Raw genomic sequence first — 19,205 nt, forward strand, 5'->3', positions numbered from 1 at the left:
GCATCAGTGAAGTAGTGTTAGGAGGCAGAAAAACACATTTAATTCTACCATCACTGCTAACTAACTTCTCAGCATTAGGGTGAGCAGGTGCATTATCTAGCAGAAAAACAGTCTTTATTTCATGAGAAGGAATTTTCAGCACATCTGTCTGATAGCATTGCACATCAGGAATAAAATGGTTAAAGAACCAGTCACAGAAAATATCCATTGTAAACCAGGCTCCAAAAAGGTTCCAAATTTTTCCTTTAGGAAAGAAATTTTTTGTCCATTAAATCGGGGTCCGTTAAATTGAGGGCAATATGAGCCAATAAAATTAATTTGCCTAATAGAATATATAAGAAATGAAAATTAATAATAAATATGTTTTGAAAACTAAAATAAATAACTGTTCCAGAAATTAAAAGGGCATAAACAATTAGCATTTTTAATGCCAAGTATACTTATGATGCAAATCAAAATGCTGTTATCATGGACTTGAGGGCATCAGTGGAATAATAATAGTATCAAAAGGGAACGAAAGATCAGTGAGTAACTGAATTGATGACTTCAACAAGCTCCCCCCAGAGATTTTATTTAGTATCTTCCCAGTGTAGTTTGATCTTGATTAGTAGCAGACACATTTATTATTTGACAGTGTCTCACAGAAAACGTTTATTTTATTTTATTTATTTTTTGTTCATTTGTTTGGACATATAAATAAAGCTGTGGCTCCACCAATGGATCAGCCATTGGTTGATTGCAACAACCAAGCTGTAGCTTTGGGCAGATTCCACTGATGATTGAACTAATACAGTTAGACCTCCCTCGGCATTAGAAGTTTTCGGGCTCTCCTGGCAACTTTTAAAAGTAGCCAAGAGAGTTTGAATAGCCAGAAAGCAAACACGTATATATACTTGAAAACCTTATTGATTTCAGTGGCATGCATTAATTAAAGCTGTTTCAATTGTTTTCCTTTTAGCTTCTAAATAGCGTAAATGTCACCAAATATTCATACAATTTCAGAGCAGGGCATGCATCCCTCCCTTTCAGCACAAAAAGTATCAACTGACAAGGAGAGTGTATAACCACCAAATGCTCAATCTGCTCTTTAAATACAACTAGGCTACATCGAAGCTATATGCTTGTAAAGTTTATGTTTAAATAACAAATGCAAATTACTAATTTTCTCAATTTTTTTTTTTTTTGCCTATCTTACATACTGTAGATAGTTTGCATTTAAAAAAAAAAAGGGAGAGATGATACTAGGAAGTCCTCCCTGGTTCTTGTCCCTTGCCACAAGGAGGTGGACCACTAACAATAAACTCACACCTCTATATTGCAGTCTAACCAAGGTTTAGAAGGACAGGTAAGTAAGTTTGAGGAGAAGGAGGGTTGTCCCAGAAACTAACTCACCCCCTGATAAGTCAACAAATGAAAAAAAAAAAAAAACAGCAGAGTACAGTTAAAGCTATTGTAGGTGACAGTGGAATAAACAGCATGGAACTTTTGCATATGTAGTCACATGCAGCAATAAATAACTATATAATATTGGTGTAGATACACCACAGTTAACCCATAAAATTAAGTTACATATGCAGTGTAAAGGCATTGTTATTAATAATATCTCATATTGTGGCTGCCTTCACAACGAGATACCAGGTATTGCACTACTTCAAATAAGTAACACAGTAGAGAAGACTACTGTTATTTATTCTCAGTGGGCACCACCACCACCCAGATGGCACCGTTTCAAAGCTTGTTTGTATATATGTGGGATAATAACTCTACTATTCACTTGTCCCCATTAGACTTAGAAAAGCAAAAAGTAGAGGGAAAGTTATAGTAGGAGAGGAAGTAGAAAAGAAATGGTGTAGAAGAATGAAAGGGACAATAGCTCCTTCAACTCACACTACTCAAAAACTCCTCGAATAGGCAATGCTTCCCAAGTAGAGAAGATTGTTGTTACCTATTCTCGGAAACTCTGTGAATATCAGGCTCCCCTGGTGACCGTTTCAAGGCTTGTTGGCCTTTCATTGGTGGGTGGGCAGGTACCCTGGTAATGCAAACATGCCATCACAGTTGCAAAGTTAATTCCATAATATGGTGGTGATGCCCACTGAGAATAAATAACAGTAGTCTTCTCTACTACAGAAGTGTTATTTGTTCGAAGCAGTGCGATATTATATAGTTCTAAATATTATATAGTTCTTTATCGCACTGCTTCCCAACAAGATACCAGGTATCGCACTGTTATTTATTCGAAGCAGTGCGATACCTGGTATCTTGTTGTGAAGGCAGCCACAATATGAGATATAATTAAAATTATGCCTTTACACTACATATGTAGTTTAATTTTATGGGTTAACTATGGTATATCTACACTGATATTATATAGTTAATTTAAATCCATATGGAATTATGCCTCGTGCATTTAGTATTTAAAAAAAGCAGTGAAGCACTTATATCCTCTGAAGATGAAGAGCCAGAAAAAACAGGTCTCACATGCAGGAAGTATGCCCCAGTGCCAGGATGTTTCCACCTTTGTATTCGGAGTCCAAAGTTTGCCAACTCCTCCTCCCTCCAAGTAAGGAATGGAGGTCAGCAAAAGTTCCCACTCATGACTGTCCAGCGATCAGCACAAATATCTCACAACTGTGGAAAGGCATAAGTACCAGCATTAATCTCAAGTATTGTGCTAAGTCCACAGTTCACATGCCTAGGAGGGAGCTAGAGGTCTGCAACAATCTCTACGTGTGGGAATCCAAGAGTCAGCAATAGGTTGGAGATCCAGGTAGTCTCTCACAGGCAATGAAGTGGAACAGATTCATGAAAGAGATAATAGGAGAGACAAAGCAGAATGATATGTCAAGGGTGGCTACTTCTTAAAGTGAATGAAATACCAGTTGATCGTGATTGGTTTCTCGTAGTAGTAGTAGTGGCATGTGATGCAAGAAAGCATGTGTATGAGCTTATGCAGCATCAGCCAAAAAAAAAAAAAAAAAAATGCACACAACCATTCCTCTAAATGTCTGTCCAGTTCCTCCTTAAATTTATTTAACCTATCAGATGGAAGTTTGTTCCAGCAATTAACCACCTGCTGGCTAAAGGCAAATTTCTGCACATCTATTCTACATCTGTCTTTCATTAATTTGAATTTATGCCCCCTTAGGTTCGCAATCTGAACAAGTGGAAGAATCCCTTCAGAATTCAACGTGCTCAATCCATTAAAGGCCTTATACACCTCAATCAGATCACCGCACAGGTGTCTAGTCTCCAGCCACTGAAATTTGCAGAACTTAAGCCTCTCTTAGTAAGTGGATCCCGTCATTCCCCTCACCAATCTTGTTGCCCTTCTCTGTACACGCTCAAGCAAATCTACATCCTTCCTAAAATGAGGCCTCCAGACCTGTATGCAGAACTCAAGGCATGACCTGACCATTGCCTTATACAGAGGGACAATCACCGCCTTTTCCCTGCTAGCAAAATTCCTATATATCATTGACAAAACCACATGACCTGCCCTGGCAGCCTGTCTGCATTACTCAGAAAACTTCATATCTGACTGCACAATTACTCCCAAGTCTTTTTCATTTTCTACCACCTTAAATGTAGTACCACACGGTACATTTCTCTGGGGTTACTTCTACCTATATGCAGTACTTTGCATTTGTCAAGGTTAAACTTCAGTTGCCACTTCTTAGCCCATCTGCCCAAATTATCCAGATCCTGTTGCAGTAGCACACTGCCATTACTGTCATTAACAAAGCTGCCAATCTTTGTATCATCTGCAAACTTCAACACTAAGCCTGATATACCTTCATCAATATCATTAATAAATATACAAAACAACAGTGGACCCAACACTTAACCCTGTGGGACTCCACTAATAACATTAGTCCACAAAGAGCAGCACCCATTGATTACCATCCTCTGTCTTCTCCCACTCAACCATCCTTTTATCCATTGTAGCAACTTACCCTTAATACCATTCTGCACCAATTTGCACAGTAGTCTTCCATGCGCAACAGTGTCAAAAGCTTTCCTGAAATCCAAGTATATGATATCAAAATTATTTTTTGCATCCAGTTCCTTTGTAACCACATCATAATATTCTATCAAATTTGTCAGACAAGACTTTTCTTTAACAAACCCATGCTGTGTCTGAATTATTGCTGCAGTCTTGTCTAGATGATCCTGCAATGCATCTTTAACCAGTGACTCCATTATTTTACCCGGAACAGAAGCTAAACTAACTGGTCTGTAATTACTCATGTCACCCTTTGATCCCCCTTTGTGAATTGGGGATACATTTGTACATCTCCAGTCCGTGGGGACCTCCCCTGAGTCCAAGGATGCTCTCATAATTATGGCTAAGGGTTTGCTTACTTCCTTTGCCGCCTCCTTTAATATAACTGGAGAGATCCCATCCACCCCAGGTGCCTTTCTTATGTTTAAGTTCAACAATTTCTCCTCCACCTTGCTCTCAGTTATTACAAAATCATTAAGCACCCTGCTACAATTTGATAACCTTCTGGGATTTTCAAACCTTAATAACTCTTCATGTGTGAATGTAGAGGCAAAATACTCATTGAGTTTGTTTGCTATCTGAGCAGGATCATCAACAGTCGAACTATCGATATCAAGTGGACTAATCAGATTCATCCCCTTCCTTTTAGAGTTTATATAAGTAAAGAAATCCTTGCTGTTTTTCTTAGCATCCTTTGCCAAAGATTTCTCGTAATCTGCCTTTGCCTGCTTAACCTCCTTTGTGACTTGATTACAGACTAGCTTATATCTGCCATAGGTTTCTGTGTCGCCTGATAATTTATATGCATCCCATGCATTTTTCTTTTCTGTCACAAGTCTCATTAGTTCATTTGATAACCATTTAGGCCTAAACTTTGAACAATATTTCTTAATAGGTATGAAACTTTTAGTAGTTTACACGATTAATTCCTTGAATGCTTCCCACTTAGAATTTGCTGTTGGTAACATCATCAGTTGATCCCACTGTACAGAATTTAAAAGCTGTCTAAGACCACTGTACTCACCGTTACGGAAGCAAAAACCCTTTCCTTTACCCCTGATGGTAATTATATCTTTAAGTAAATCCCACATCAGTGCACTGTGATCACTGCCATCTGGCGGTTCCTTTATCTGCAAATTCTTAATACACGAATGATCACTGCCAAGATAAGATTCAAATGCAATGTCCAAGAAGCAGGAGAGGATTGCAAAGGTCTCAATACCTGCAATACACATATGAGGGGACATAAATCTAAATTGAAAAAAGATTGTTGCAGGATAATGTGTGGACGTTTGCTTTCATCCAGCAGGTAGTTGATTGTTAGAACAAACTTCCATCTGCTGTTGTGGAAGTGGGTAGTTTGAATAAATTTGAGAAAGAACTAAGAACTAGACAGATTATTGGAGATGGGCAGGTGGTATGGGAAGTGTTTTTTTTTTTTTTTTGGCTGATGCTTTATTTAAAAGCTTGCTTCCTGGCACCATTTGCAACTACTAATAAGTGCCGATTGGGCTAGCCGGGTGGGTAAAGTGCCTACCTGGCAACCCAAAGGTCGTGGGTTCGAATCCCGCCTCGGGCTTGGATCAAAGTACTGCAAAAATCTTGGGAGGTGCATTATGGCCAAAGAAGCCGATGCGGCAAAAACTACAAAAAAAAAACAAACTAATAAGTATCAGCATTAGTGGTGGCAAATGATCTTTTTACATCACCTTTTCCAACAGGGTGATGGAAAAATGTCACAAATGGGCTTATCTTAGTTGATAATACCGGGAACAAAATGGCAAACAATATGCATCCAAGCGCAAACCAATGCTCCACAGGGTGCATACTGCATCTTTAGAAATTCCAGTCTGGTGTAAAATTATCTGATGATAGAGAGATCATATCTGATGATAACAGGTGGTGTGGAAACTGTGATGAAACCATTTCCAGGTGATGGTTTTTTGTAAAATTAACATTAGGGGTGGACTTTTTTTTGACCTCTCACTTGACAGATTCATCTTTACATTTATTGCCAAATATTTGTTAGTTTCTGTCAGACTGATCCTATCCTGTTTTTGGTCCACCTTTGCTGAAAATTAATATCAAGGAAGGCAGAAGCTTGATTTTTATGAATAAGGTCAGAAAGGTTACAGGTGAAAATCTGGAGGTTCAGGGAATGGTGGAGGGGAGAAGAAAGACAGTGGAAACAGCGCAACATGCTTCAATAACCTGAAAAAGCCTTTGTGCATGTTCCAGGTGTCATATGACAACAACTTTATCAACTTTAAAGTACCAAACAACTACGCCATAAGTAGCAAATATAACCTTGTAAAGCAGATCCAGGTGACCTTTCGTGTCTCAGTCTCATCTGGTGACTTTGGCCAATATGGAAGTAAAACTTTCTAGTCTTCTCTTTAATATACATGATAAGTTTTATGAGGAGCATCTTATCATTAAGGATAAGGTTATCTGTTATTTGGTTTTTAGGGGCATTAGCAACTAAGGCCATATTGCTCTGGGATATGCGGTGGTCATTCCCTGACATTTCCACATCCTCCGTATTTGGTGGTGATAGGCTCGAACCTCGGTCTAATCAAGAAGCGTGTGCTACGCACTGCTGCTCCTTCCCACCTGGCTACGGAGGCACCCCATTAAGGATAAGGTTAGCACAAGATATGTATTTAATTAATAAAGGATAACTGCAGTCTACATAATAAGAAAATTTTCATTTAGTCACAGAATAATTAGTTTCGGAACAAACGGCTATCCTACCTTGTAGAACCGGAGAGCTTAAGTAAATTTCAAGAAGGCTGATAAATCCCTGGATGAAATTAGTTTACAGATGTGTGGGTGTTAATGGTTATTATTACACATACAGTTTTTAATTCTTTTTTTAAGGCTGATGCTTCAAAAGAGCAAAACTTTCCTGTATTGTTTTGTTTATTATAGAACTAATATCATATAAAACAATGATTGCCGACTATATTTTGAAAAATATTATTTATTAAAAAAAAAAACACCTCTTTAAAAGTTACCTCAGTGGGATTAAACTCTTCCTGATCTGTAATATTATTCTCTCTCTTACATTCAGAAGGAAATATGCCACTGAGTAATGTGGAACATGATGCTTGCAGAAGAGGAACCCTTTTGTTTCCAGATTTAATTAATACACAGAATAATCTGCCTAAAATGATGGGGGGGGGGAAACAACAATAAAAATTAATTGCCAATACACACATGTGCAGTTACAATTTTAAAAAGAATTTCAAATCTGCCGAATAGAGATGGCTGTTTCATGCTACCATTAATGGCAGGTTTAGAAGGAATACCTTCTAAACCTGCCATTAATGGTATATAACTCATACAAGCACTGTTTGGTCAAAGTATATAGATACAGACACCATACCACAGTACTGTATACCAGTACTTCTCAAACTATCTGTGGTGAAGGACCAGTTTATTTTATTTCCAATCCGTCGCAGACCGATACTTTGGTAAAATACAAATCATTGTGGACAGCTAAAGGACGAATTGTCACAGATGGGTAACAAACAGTTTGTGGACCGGCATCGGTCTGTGGACCACACTTCGAGTAGCACTGTTGTATACCACTCTAAAAATTCCTATTGCAAGCATATCAGCTCAGACATACCAATATATATCTTATAGGTCTGTCTGTGCAGTGCATTAAAAGCCAATATGGCACATGGATCAAAACTTACAGGCTTTCAACATGGGATGGTGCTTGGATGCCACATCAATAACCATTCCATGCATACAACTGTGATTCATCTGAATCCCTTAAAATCCAATGGTGGGTGTTACACAAAGAAAATAAGACCAGAGGTGATACCTCAATAAAAATAAGGTCTGAATGGCCTCACATATTATGGAATGTGTTCAGAAAACCATAAAGAGAGCAGTTTGTGCCTCATGCACGCTGTCTGTGTAAAATGTCTCAGAGCAGATCCACGAGGTCACAGGAAAACTGTTAGTATGTCTACCACCCATGGAGAGCTGCACAGCCCTAGGCATAATGATAGGGCAGCAGAACATAAGCCCAATATCATGGTAACAAATAAAATAGTGTTTGAAGTGGTATCATTTCCAACATTCATGGTCTCTAGAATAATGGAAAAGTCTGTCATTCTGATGATATGTACGGAAATTTCCTGGAGAAACCTTTCTGTTGGAGTATATCCAGGGGCGTTCCTAGGGTATGTGGCATGCAGGTGCCAACTGAAATTGGCATCCCCTTTAAAATTTTCATCATATGTGTATATAAGTTTCAGGTTTTCAGGTGCCCCTTGAACATTGGCACCCAGGTGCAGTGCATCCCTTGCTCCCCGGGATGGCCCACCCCCTGAGTGTATCACCTTGACCATGAGGTTTGGTGGAGGTGATCTGAAGTATAGAGTTGTTTCAGCTGGTTCAGAGATGGTAGTGGTACCTGGAAACACAAAGTTCATGAGCTAATTGGACATTTTGGGAAATTACTGCTACCAACACTGTGGCAGAACCATGAAAATGGGCCTGAACACCATGACAATGCTCCATGTCACATTGAGGGTTATATAGGACTGGCTTGTGAACAATGATATTCAGAAAACTTGAGTGTGGGCTCTGGCTTGTTCAGAGCTTGGACCTCAACACCATCGAATATTTGTGAGATGAATTAGAGTGCTGGATTGGTCTGCAGCCAAAATAGCCTTCTTCCAGACTAGCTCTGGAAGCTGTTTCTCAAGAGTAATGGAGACAAATTCTGCTTACTGGAAGTTGGTAGGAAGTATGGCCAAGAGGGTACAATGCTGTCATATAGCCCACAAGTGGCTTAATATGTATAAGGTTTTTGAAATAAAAATGCTTTTTGCAACTACCTGTGTCCCTGAATACTTTTATTGTATAGTGTGAGTAGTATGCTATAATTCATCTAGAGTAATTTATAACCATATCACAAATAACAATTAAATGTGTTTGTTATATTGAATAAAAGACATTAAACAGTTTTTCTTATAACTTGATAATGCTGCAGGCCATCCACAAAACCTTGATATTTTGCAGTCTTTTCTTAAAGTAGAAACTGTTTGTTTGTTTTTTTAAATTCATTCAACCAATATCATTATAGACCAGAGTCATTGCCACTTTTAAGGTGTATTATCACAAGTAATACAATATTTCAGCTGCTCCAGGCTACTGATGGAAATTAAACACAGACCATTAAAGACTATTATAAAGTGTGTAATACCATGAAGGGTAGTGAAAATATTGCAGTGCTCTGGGATGTTGTTAAGTTTCCATCAAGAGTTAGAATGATATAAGATAAAAGTATACTTTGAAGCAGTACATGGTTTCATAAGTCTTCTCAAAGAAAATGTCCAAGCAATAAATAGAATTGTGGCACTGGCTAACAAGTGCTGGATTAAGTGAAGTCAATAACAATGAATGAGTGTAGTGATTAGCCATGGATTAATTTTAACATGAACCACTTTTTTACCATGTGGATAATACAAACTTAACTTATTCATTAAATGTTTTTGACCTAATTCCTAAACTTATTATAAAGGTGATATTTTAGGATCTTTGTTGGATTCCATTTTCAGACCATTAAAATGCTAAAATAACGGGAACACACAGCAAATTTACATTTTTAATAATTTTAAAAATTACAATATTGCAATTTTAGTTACATAAATTAATGATATGTAAAATTTACAATACTATAACTTTAGTCATAAATAAATGAGTGATAAACTAAACTTATAAATTATATTGTAAAAGAAACAGCTCCTCACACCCTGGCTATTCAAATGTGAGGTGCTATTAAGGATTTATACATTTGCCAAGACCTGAAGCTGAATGGCAACGTTCAGCTGATGGCCAGTGGGAGATGGTCAGGTATTAAAGCCTCACACAAAACTATATCCTACCTATGAGATTCATAGTATGATACCAAAGAAATGGTATTATTATGGCTAATGAAACCACACTCCCAAAACCCTTAGACTGCTGATGTCTATTACTACAAAAGGTAGTAACAGACATGAAATAACCAATGGACACAATCATCTACTGATAAGGATAATACCAGGGACATCCTAAAAGTTTCAATTCCATTTTTTTTTTAAATAATAGTCAGTGCATTTGCTATGAAATCTTTGGTAAAATAAAACATATTTTGTGTCACTGCTGGCAAATTTTTTACATCTATCACCAGCTGTAGATATGCTGCAGTCATATTACAAACAGGAGGCTTGGAACGAATTTTTGACTGTGGAAGGTAAAGAGCTGACAGCAAACCATTAATGTTGGAAGAATTTGTAAAAGGTTAACATTTTGCATACACTCAGGAAGCAGGTAAGTTAATACGGTAAATCAATGAACTGGATTGACATGATTGTATGAACTGGATTAACTACCACTGATAGTAATTGACTGCAACAACGAGTAATGAAATAATATGAGATAGTCGGCAAATCATGCAAGTTGAAATGAGCAATATTGTTGGTACTGGCCAACATGCTGCTGAGACAATCATCAGTGAACTTGAATGCAGTAACATCTGTGCTAGGTGGGCCATATATACAAAGCAGAGAGGAAACAAATCTATTCAGAATTTCAATAAGGGAAGGTTTCAGCCAACTTTCTTTCACGGATACTCATTATTGATAGGGCAGGTTTTTATCAATACCTCAGACTACATGGGAGTAGAGATGTGACTATTCCCAGCATTTGAAAATATTAAGAACACTGTGACAGGTAAAGTTTAGAGTTACTATATTTTCAGGTATTCATGGAGTGATCTTTGTGGCATTCCTGCCTAAAGAGTCAACAGTTAACTCAGAATCTTATATGAACATCCTAAGCTACTTATAAACCAAGTATAACTGAATATGGTAATTCAAAGCATTACTACAGCCCAATTCCAGGCTATGCATATCATACAAACTTTGGAACCCAGCAAAAATGGGATGGGTCACTATTTTTAATCCTGCATATACCATGTTAAAAGTTCCTTGTAACTTTTATTTATTCAGACCTCTCAAGAATGTCTGGATGGGAAAAATATATTTTAAATCTGGTGATGAATCCGAAAAACATCGTTAATTGCTTGCATAAGTAAAATGAAACTTTCTTTCATGATTAAATAACAGCGCTGCTTCCGGTTTACTATGTGTGGAACATAATGGTATGCTGCACTATGCCCTATTAACCAATGTGCCAATAGGGCACTATGCCCTATTAACCAATCAAAGGCTCATAAGTAACAACAACATAACAGACACTAAATGGAATAAATAAGTGTATACATGTTTTTAACTGTTACTGCTGTTTCTTTCAATAAGAAAAATGGGATCTATTTTTAGAATAGCCCTCATAATGATGACTCATAACTCATCACTGTTGCTGTATCAGCTCACTTTCTTCCATCACTTGCCGCAATTAATACTAATAAGTTTTTTTTTTTTTTTTTTACAATCCTAAAAAGTGTCATGCTGCAATGTAATTAACATTCTACAGTAGATTTCAATAGAATTAAATTCAAAATGATTCAATTTAAATTCATATCCCTTTATGTGTGCATATGTGGAAAGAGAGAGAGAGCCGTCAGTATTTAGTTTAACTCTTTTGAATCTTTATGAACTTCATCTAAGTCCCTACAATTTACAGAATCCCCAGTTAATCATGATAAGAATATCCTTTTATTTCCATAACTAATCTTTGTTGCTTTTCTTGACACCCTTTCTAAGGAAGTACAACTTATACATCATCATCAGCCAAAAAAAAAAAAAAAAACCACCTGACCTACTTTATTTGTCCATTTGTTCTAATAATTTGTTCAAATCTTAAAATTTTTTGAAATGTCTATGATTTTAGGAAGGTGTTATTCCTAAAATAAGGTTTCAAAATATGCTTGAGTATTATTAGTATTAATATTGTTAAGATAATTAAGATAATTAAGCGTTTACCAGTAAATTTAATTACAAATAGATACTGTAGATTTCGAGACAAATCGTGCCTCTTTTTCAACAGAAAAATTGAAACTTAACGGACACAGTTATGCGTGCAGTGAGGCATGCGAAGGCACGAGGTAGATCATTCAATCATTAAACTGGTGTTTATTGTTGCTGCACGGACGTGCGCAGTTTTTCTCCAGATCCAGCCATGCTCCCAGTCATCTCAACAGCACTGCCCGCACTCTATTCTCCAGAGCTTGGAGCCATTCCAGCACAGAAGAAGCTAGGCGCAGCAAGATTTCTCGGTTAAGGACAGACTTAATCAATTGTGGCTACCCAACACATGTACTAGACAAGTGCCTATTGCAAGCACAGGAGCTCACAGTCCACCCGAGACCGCCAAGCCAGGCAAACATACCTACCGCCTACGTTCCCTACTATCCAGGCATGTCAGGCCGGATCTCGAAAATCCTCAGAGAATACCGTATAAAATGCGTGCAGTTGCCTGGTAGAAGCTTATTTTCTCTAGTTTCCAGTGTAAAGACCCCTGTCACCCCTCTCTTACACAGCAGTTAATATACCGCATAGCCTGCAAAGACTGTGACAGCTGCTACACAGGAGAGACTTCGAGACCGGCTTGCAGACCACAACAGAGCAATTCGCCTTGCTGAGACCGACCAGTCCGCAATCGCAGAGCACTTCTGGACTACCCACCATGACCTCAATCGCAAGCGGGACTATGAAATAATAGACCCCGGCACTTTCGCCACTGCCTCTGGTTAGAGTCACTCAATATATTGAGCAATTCGAGAGCCATGAACCACTGCAAAGGCATGAGACTACACCCCATCTTAGAGACAACCATTTTATGTCTAGACAAGCGCTGGAGAAAAACTGCGCCCATCCTTGCAGCAACAATGAACACCAGTTTAATGATTGAATGACCTACCTCGTGCCTTCGCACACCTCATTGCATGCATAACTGTGTCCGTTAAGTTTCAATTTTTCTGTTGAAAAAGAGGCACGATTTGTCTCGAAAGCTACAGTATCTATTTGTAATTAAATTTACTGGTAAACGCTTAATTATCTTAATTATTTCACCATGGATCCCAGTGAAATTATTAATGAGAACAAATGGGCCTCATTAATATTGTTATTTCTGGCAAAGGGATTTCAGTATTAAAGATGTGGACTAAGCAATGCTTTATACATAGTGGCATAGTGGGGGAAAGGAAAGCGCCTTCAGTGGTTTCCCACATCTGCACCATTTACTCTATGTGGTGATACTGTACTCCGTAAAAGCCAGAGGTGTGAGTTGTGTGCTGTTTTGTGAAGTGTAGTGTTGGGCTGTGTTGTGTTGTACATTTGGTTTTACACTGCAGTGCCCCTGAGGCATCCCCACATTGCCTGCCACTAACCTCTGGGAGGTAGCCAGGCATTTCCAAATCTCTGGCAGGTCCTGCCACCTAACTGTCTGAGCTTTCAGCAGCAAGGACCTAAAAAAAAGTGTAGGTAGAGTACAGGGGATGGATAGTCAAGAGTGGGCAGAAGACAGAAGTATGAGGAAGAAAAAGAAGGCATTTCAAGTGGGCAGTGGAGGTAACTCCATCAGCCGAAAGTAAGGGAAGGAGATTAGAAATGAAAGGAACCATGCAAGAGTGCATAGCTGAAGTCGCTATGTGACAAGAGAGGTCATTTGCATGTGGCAGTCCAGTCCGGTGGGCGTAGGGGATCCACTACAGAGTCTGATCCCACCCTCGTACATCTTTGCCCAGTCAGTACACTTAAACAGGACCCAAAAAGTGTGTTTGTCATATTTGGGGTCCTGTCCTATTTCTTTGGTCTTGGTGATAAGTCAGGTCCAGTAGTACTCTACTGAGGATTTGAGCAAGAATGAGCTTGGCTCAGTTCAGTGGTCAAGTCCAATGTACTGAAGTCCAGTCTAGTGTAAGTGTCTCTTTCAGTGGTATAGTCCAGTGGTGCACAAACTTATTTTGCTCATGACCCCCTTTTTTAAATATAAATTTGAAGCAACCTCTCAGTATAAAATCTTGTCATCCCCCCCCCCCCCGAGGGAGGATGACAAGATTTTTAGAGAAGAAAAATGGCTTTTTATAAATTATGTAGAAGAAAATTTTATTTGAGTACTGAGAAAGGAATAAAAAAATTGTTTCCTTTTTAATTTACACTTTAAAGTAATTGTTTAATATTTTAATTGAATACAACAAAAGCAGCAAATCAAATTCATATTCTTTAATTAAGATTACAAAACAATAAAAAATGAACAATTACAAAACAAAACAATTAATGAGAAGGATGAGTCTGACTAACCAATAATATCTGATCCATATTTGGATGCAATATTTGAAATTGCTAATCTCATGTCATCTTCTGGATCAAGTCAGAAACGCTGTTTTGTTTTTATACCTATTAATTTTATGACATAAATATGCAGACCCAAAAGGCTTGTCCTCGGGTCTACGAATCTTTGTATTGCCATTTTCAATAATTCTGGATACTCATCTCGAAGGGAAAGCCAAAGTTTTTCCCAAGTTGTAGTCTTGAAACGAGCACATAATGCTTCATCAGACGACAAGTTGATAAGATCTTTCTTTTGCTGAATGGTAATTTCGGGACATGAAGAAATATCAAAAGAAAAGGGATCACGAATCCAATACAACATTTTATCTGGAGATACATTAAATCGTTTGGAAAAATTCTTAAATAGCATTGTTAAATGGGAGGTAATGATATCTCTAAATTGTAAAATGTCAATATTATCACTATTAACAAAATCAGAAAAACATGAGAACATTTCAATATTATTACACTCAAATTTAGTTTTCCAAAGGTTAAGTTTATTTTTGAAAGCTTCAGAGTATTCCATTTTTGAAGACTTAAATTTAAATCATTAAGTTTTTCAAATATATCAACAAGGTAGCTAAGTTTTCCAAGCCATTTTTTAATTTGTAAACAATTGAGCAAGGTTCTGATCTGTTTCTGATAAAAACAATAAAACGTCATGTTTGAGGCCAAAATGAAGTCGCAACATTTTACCACTGGACAACCACCTCACTTTCGTATATAAAAGAAGCATTTCATAAGCGGATCCCATTTTATTACAAAGTATAGTGGAAAGTCTGCTGTTTAAGCTTCTACTTTCAACAAAGTTGATCACACTTACTGCATCTTTCAAAACTTCGTGCAAATCAGTTTGCATTTCCTTCGCTACTAATGCTTCCCTATGTATAATGCAATGATTAAAAACTGTATTTAGAGCAATTTCCTTTACTTTGCCTTTTAAACCTTTATTTAATGCAGCCATCAGTCCAAATCACAATACAGTTGTTCCACGTTATATTATTTGTTTGAAAGAAAATATTTATAACATCAAAAATCTTCTTGCCCGTCGTTCTTCCTCCAAAGCTTTGAAAAATAGAAAATTCTCTAAAATATCCCACTCGTAGCAGTATCCGACATATACAATAAGTTGGGCAAGGTTTGAAATATCTGTGGATTCATCTAACTGTATTGCAAAAATTGGACTTTCTCTCAATCGATTTAATAAATTGAATTTTATATTGTCTGCGATAACTGCAATATATTGCGGGACTGTGTCTCTGGACAGAGGAATGGTACAAATTTTTTAAATCGTACTTTTCTCCATGCATAACTGAAATAATTTTTATTGCAGCAAGAATGCACCGAATTTGAAGCAGATAAAGCTTGTGTGCTATATATACACACACCCAGAGACTGAGTTCCCCAAACCAATATATATACACAGCAAGTGTGTGTATATATTGGTAAATATACACACCTGCTGTGTATATTTACTGCTACTGCACATTTGTACCTCTTGCTTTTTGGTAATACAGTACAGTCAATTTGAGAATTTGTGCTGTAGGAAGCACAAATTGAGAGCTATTGTAAGGGATTAATTGAGTAGTATTTCTCAGTACTACTCAAATGCTGAGTAGTACTGAGAAGTCGCACTAGTCAGCAGCTTTTTGTGTATCCATACTCAGTGAGCAAATTCCCGATTGGTAGGCAGTTGGGTTCATTTGTATCTCAGACTTTTATTGTTATTATTAGCCATATGGTGCAAGGAAGCCTGCGGCTTATGCTGCACCATCCAAAAAAAAATTCCCGAGTTACCCTGAGAGAGAGAAAGAGAAAGAGAAACAGAGAGAGAGCAAGAGTCAAATGGAAGCACCAAGAAGGAGAAGAATGATGATATCCATCTCAGGACTTAGTTTGAGTAGCAAGATCTCTACACCTACAGTATTGAAAAAGTAATTTCAACAACAGGTTTTTAGCTTTTAGGTACACAAAAAATAAATTTATTTAAAAATTTCCATGACCCCTCTGGAGGTCACACCCCACAGTTTGTGCACCACTGGTATAGTCCATTCTGGTAGATTAATTAGACTAGGTGTCCTGGTTAGAGGAGCACCATGGTTTTGGTTTTGTCCGAATCAAGTTACATGGGATTCGGCACTGATACTACTATGTTAATAAAACTTAAATTTTAATATATTTAAGAATAAAACATTAGAACAAGGTTGCCAACAACTAATAATAGTAATAATAATCATTAATGATTTCTAAAATGAGTGTGTGCGATTTCTAAATAATTTATAATATGACTGTTTGACGCACCTACTTATATTAAACAATCATATTAAGTTCCTTAATAATACTGTAATTTAAACAATTGGCTGAAACACAGGGTGGGCCATACATCAATTTACAGAGATGAAATGCAGTTTACTGAGAAGTAAATTACCAAAAACAGTTTTAACAATTCATTTAAATGCCAAAAAATAAATATAACATAACCATTTAAATATAATTTTAATGTTAATAAAGCAATATGGGATTGAAATTCACTTCAAGATTTAAACCGTGCAAATTATTTCTCAATAAACAAACATTTGGTCCACTCTGTATATTATTATTATTTATTTTTATACATTAACTTTGTTAGTCATCCTACATCCCCTTTTGGAATTTCCCATTCTTCACATGGCCTACCAGTCAAAAAGTTTCCCTACCCCTATTATTGATTAATTCAATTTCCTAATATATTAAAAGAATTGTATTTTACATGGTTTGATAATGTAATGTTAATGTTTAAGTTTATAATTATCCTGATGTTCTTATATCTGTAATCATATCATGTGTTCTATTATTTATTTTCACTCTTTTTATTTATATAATCATTGAATCCACACAGTTACTTTATACCTGGCTTCAAACTTTACAAGCCCACCCTGAATAACAACAGCAATCTGCTTTCAAAATGTGACTGGATGATTAAAAAAAAAAAAGGAAAGGAAAGAAAAGAAAAGAAAGAAACCTCAGGTTTACATCAGGAACCAAATTTGACATTTGGAATAAAGGATTTCATCTCTACAAAAATAATTTCGCTAATACAATCTGAGCAAACACAATAACTTAAAACAGTAATCCAACCAAGGAAAAGAAGAAAATAAATCTTGCAGATCATCCCAATTTGCATTCTTATAATTCCAACCAACACAAGGTTGAGAATGGCCACGAGAGAATGCTCCATGGAGAAGAGACCATAACTAAGTTGCGATCTGAAGTGCCTAGAGGACCACACATCTTGACCATGTACTTGGAAGGGCTGTTTAAGAGAAAAAGATCAAGGGCTGTTGAAAAAGGTTGTTTATGAGAAAAAGATCAAGGGCTGCTGTTTAGAGATGTACCCTTCAAATATTAGGTAGACTGGATCTTGCCATGAAGCCCATCAAAACCTCAAAAAATATCAATTTATACTGCGTAATGGAAGAGATGCAATCTGTGGGGGGAAAAGGCAGATGTTAAATCTGTCACTGCAATGGTGTGTGAAAGAATTCAACTGTTATCACTAGATGATCTTCACAGCCAAGAAAAATTGTTAGTACTGAATCAAAATATATCATTGAAATGAAGAAATGTAACTGGAGTTATGTGTGAAAAAAGGCCATCGTGGATATTACAATAGAGTCAGTTCCTGCTCATAAGGCCAAGATATTCTAAGCATAGCTTTTGAACCATGATCCAAATTTAATCATCCTTGGTGTCTTAGTCAAAATGAAGGGTACTATAGTGTATGGTTAAAGTTTCGGTTTATGGTGTGTCACATACCTCATCCTAGTGGTAACAGTTTGAAGTATTCAGTGATGAGAACAACGACCAACATTTCCCTGAACTGTATCAGATGCGACTGTATCTGAAACTGTATCAGATGAGCAAGCTTATAGAGTGAAGATCTATATAAAGGCCAAAAGTGACTGTTTCAAATAATACTGCTTACATATCGATAAACAAATTCATAAACAATACGTTTCTGGTTTATTTTATGGCACACAACAAATATTTCCTTAGAAGATTTGTTGTGTATCACAGTTATAGATAATTAGTTCCGCCACAGGATATATTTCGAATCGCTATAATTCACAAGTTCGACTTACAATACCATTTCCCCGACAAACAACATAAAAATAGAAACAATTTTATGCCGCATGAGATATATACCAGTTAGGATTTTCATCATATAGTTTGAAAAAATCAACCGGCAATATATATATATATATATATATATATAAGTTATGGTCTTCGTTATACAGTTGGAAAAATCTATGACTTTAATTATAATAGCAAAGCCTCATCAGTTACAAAACTCATTTAGCACTGGCAAAACTAATCTTCAACTACAACAAATTAACGAATCACAACAAAACAAAAGCACGTTTATCGTAAACGAAACGAACTTCCCGACATGTGGCGTCCCATCCAATATCCGAATAAATTTATGAAATCCAGAATCGCTATGGAAAATTTTAAACAAACTGAATGAGTTAGCACAAGACAGGGTGGCTGTTTCTTTGTTTTGTTTGCATATTAGAATTAGTAGAGACATATTATGCAAGAAAGAAAGCTTATACCCCATCACCCCTCCCACAAAAAACCCTTCCCATTTCATTCATCTATTCGCCCCAAACGTTTGTCCAGTCCTTCCTTGAATCGTCCAATTCTTACTTTCAACTTCCACAACAACAGTTGGAAGTTTGTTCCAGCAATCAACCACCCGATGGATAAAAACAAATTTCCGTACATCTATTCTGCAACTGTCTTTCCTCAATTTGAATTTATGCCACATTAGGTGCGTAATCTGAGCAAGAGGAAGAATTCCATCAGGATTTATTTTGATCAAACCATTCAAGACCTTATACACCTCAATAAGGTCACCT

At 36.9% G+C, this 19,205-nt stretch overlaps 1 protein-coding gene across 1 annotated transcript in view; it reads right to left on the minus strand.

Annotated features, from left to right (window-relative positions):
* LOC150089644 (pseudouridylate synthase 1 homolog) overlaps positions 1-18,539 on the minus strand; it is a 130,640-nt gene extending 112,101 nt beyond the window's left edge. Inside the window, exons 1-2 of the mRNA XM_090390062.1 lie at positions 18,490-18,539; positions 7,024-7,172 (exon numbers count right to left, since the gene is read on the minus strand). Coding sequence (XP_090246188.1) covers positions 7,024-7,172; positions 18,490-18,508 — 168 coding nt within the window. The 5' untranslated portion in view covers positions 18,509-18,539. The remainder of the gene's footprint in view (positions 1-7,023; positions 7,173-18,489) is intronic.
* Positions 18,540-19,205: the final 666 nt, after the last annotated feature.

This window comes from Mastigoproctus giganteus, chromosome 2, assembly GCF_048544385.1.
Source record: "Mastigoproctus giganteus isolate SK-2022 chromosome 2, ASM4854438v1, whole genome shotgun sequence".
Classification (NCBI taxonomy): domain Eukaryota; kingdom Metazoa; phylum Arthropoda; class Arachnida; order Uropygi; family Thelyphonidae; genus Mastigoproctus; species Mastigoproctus giganteus.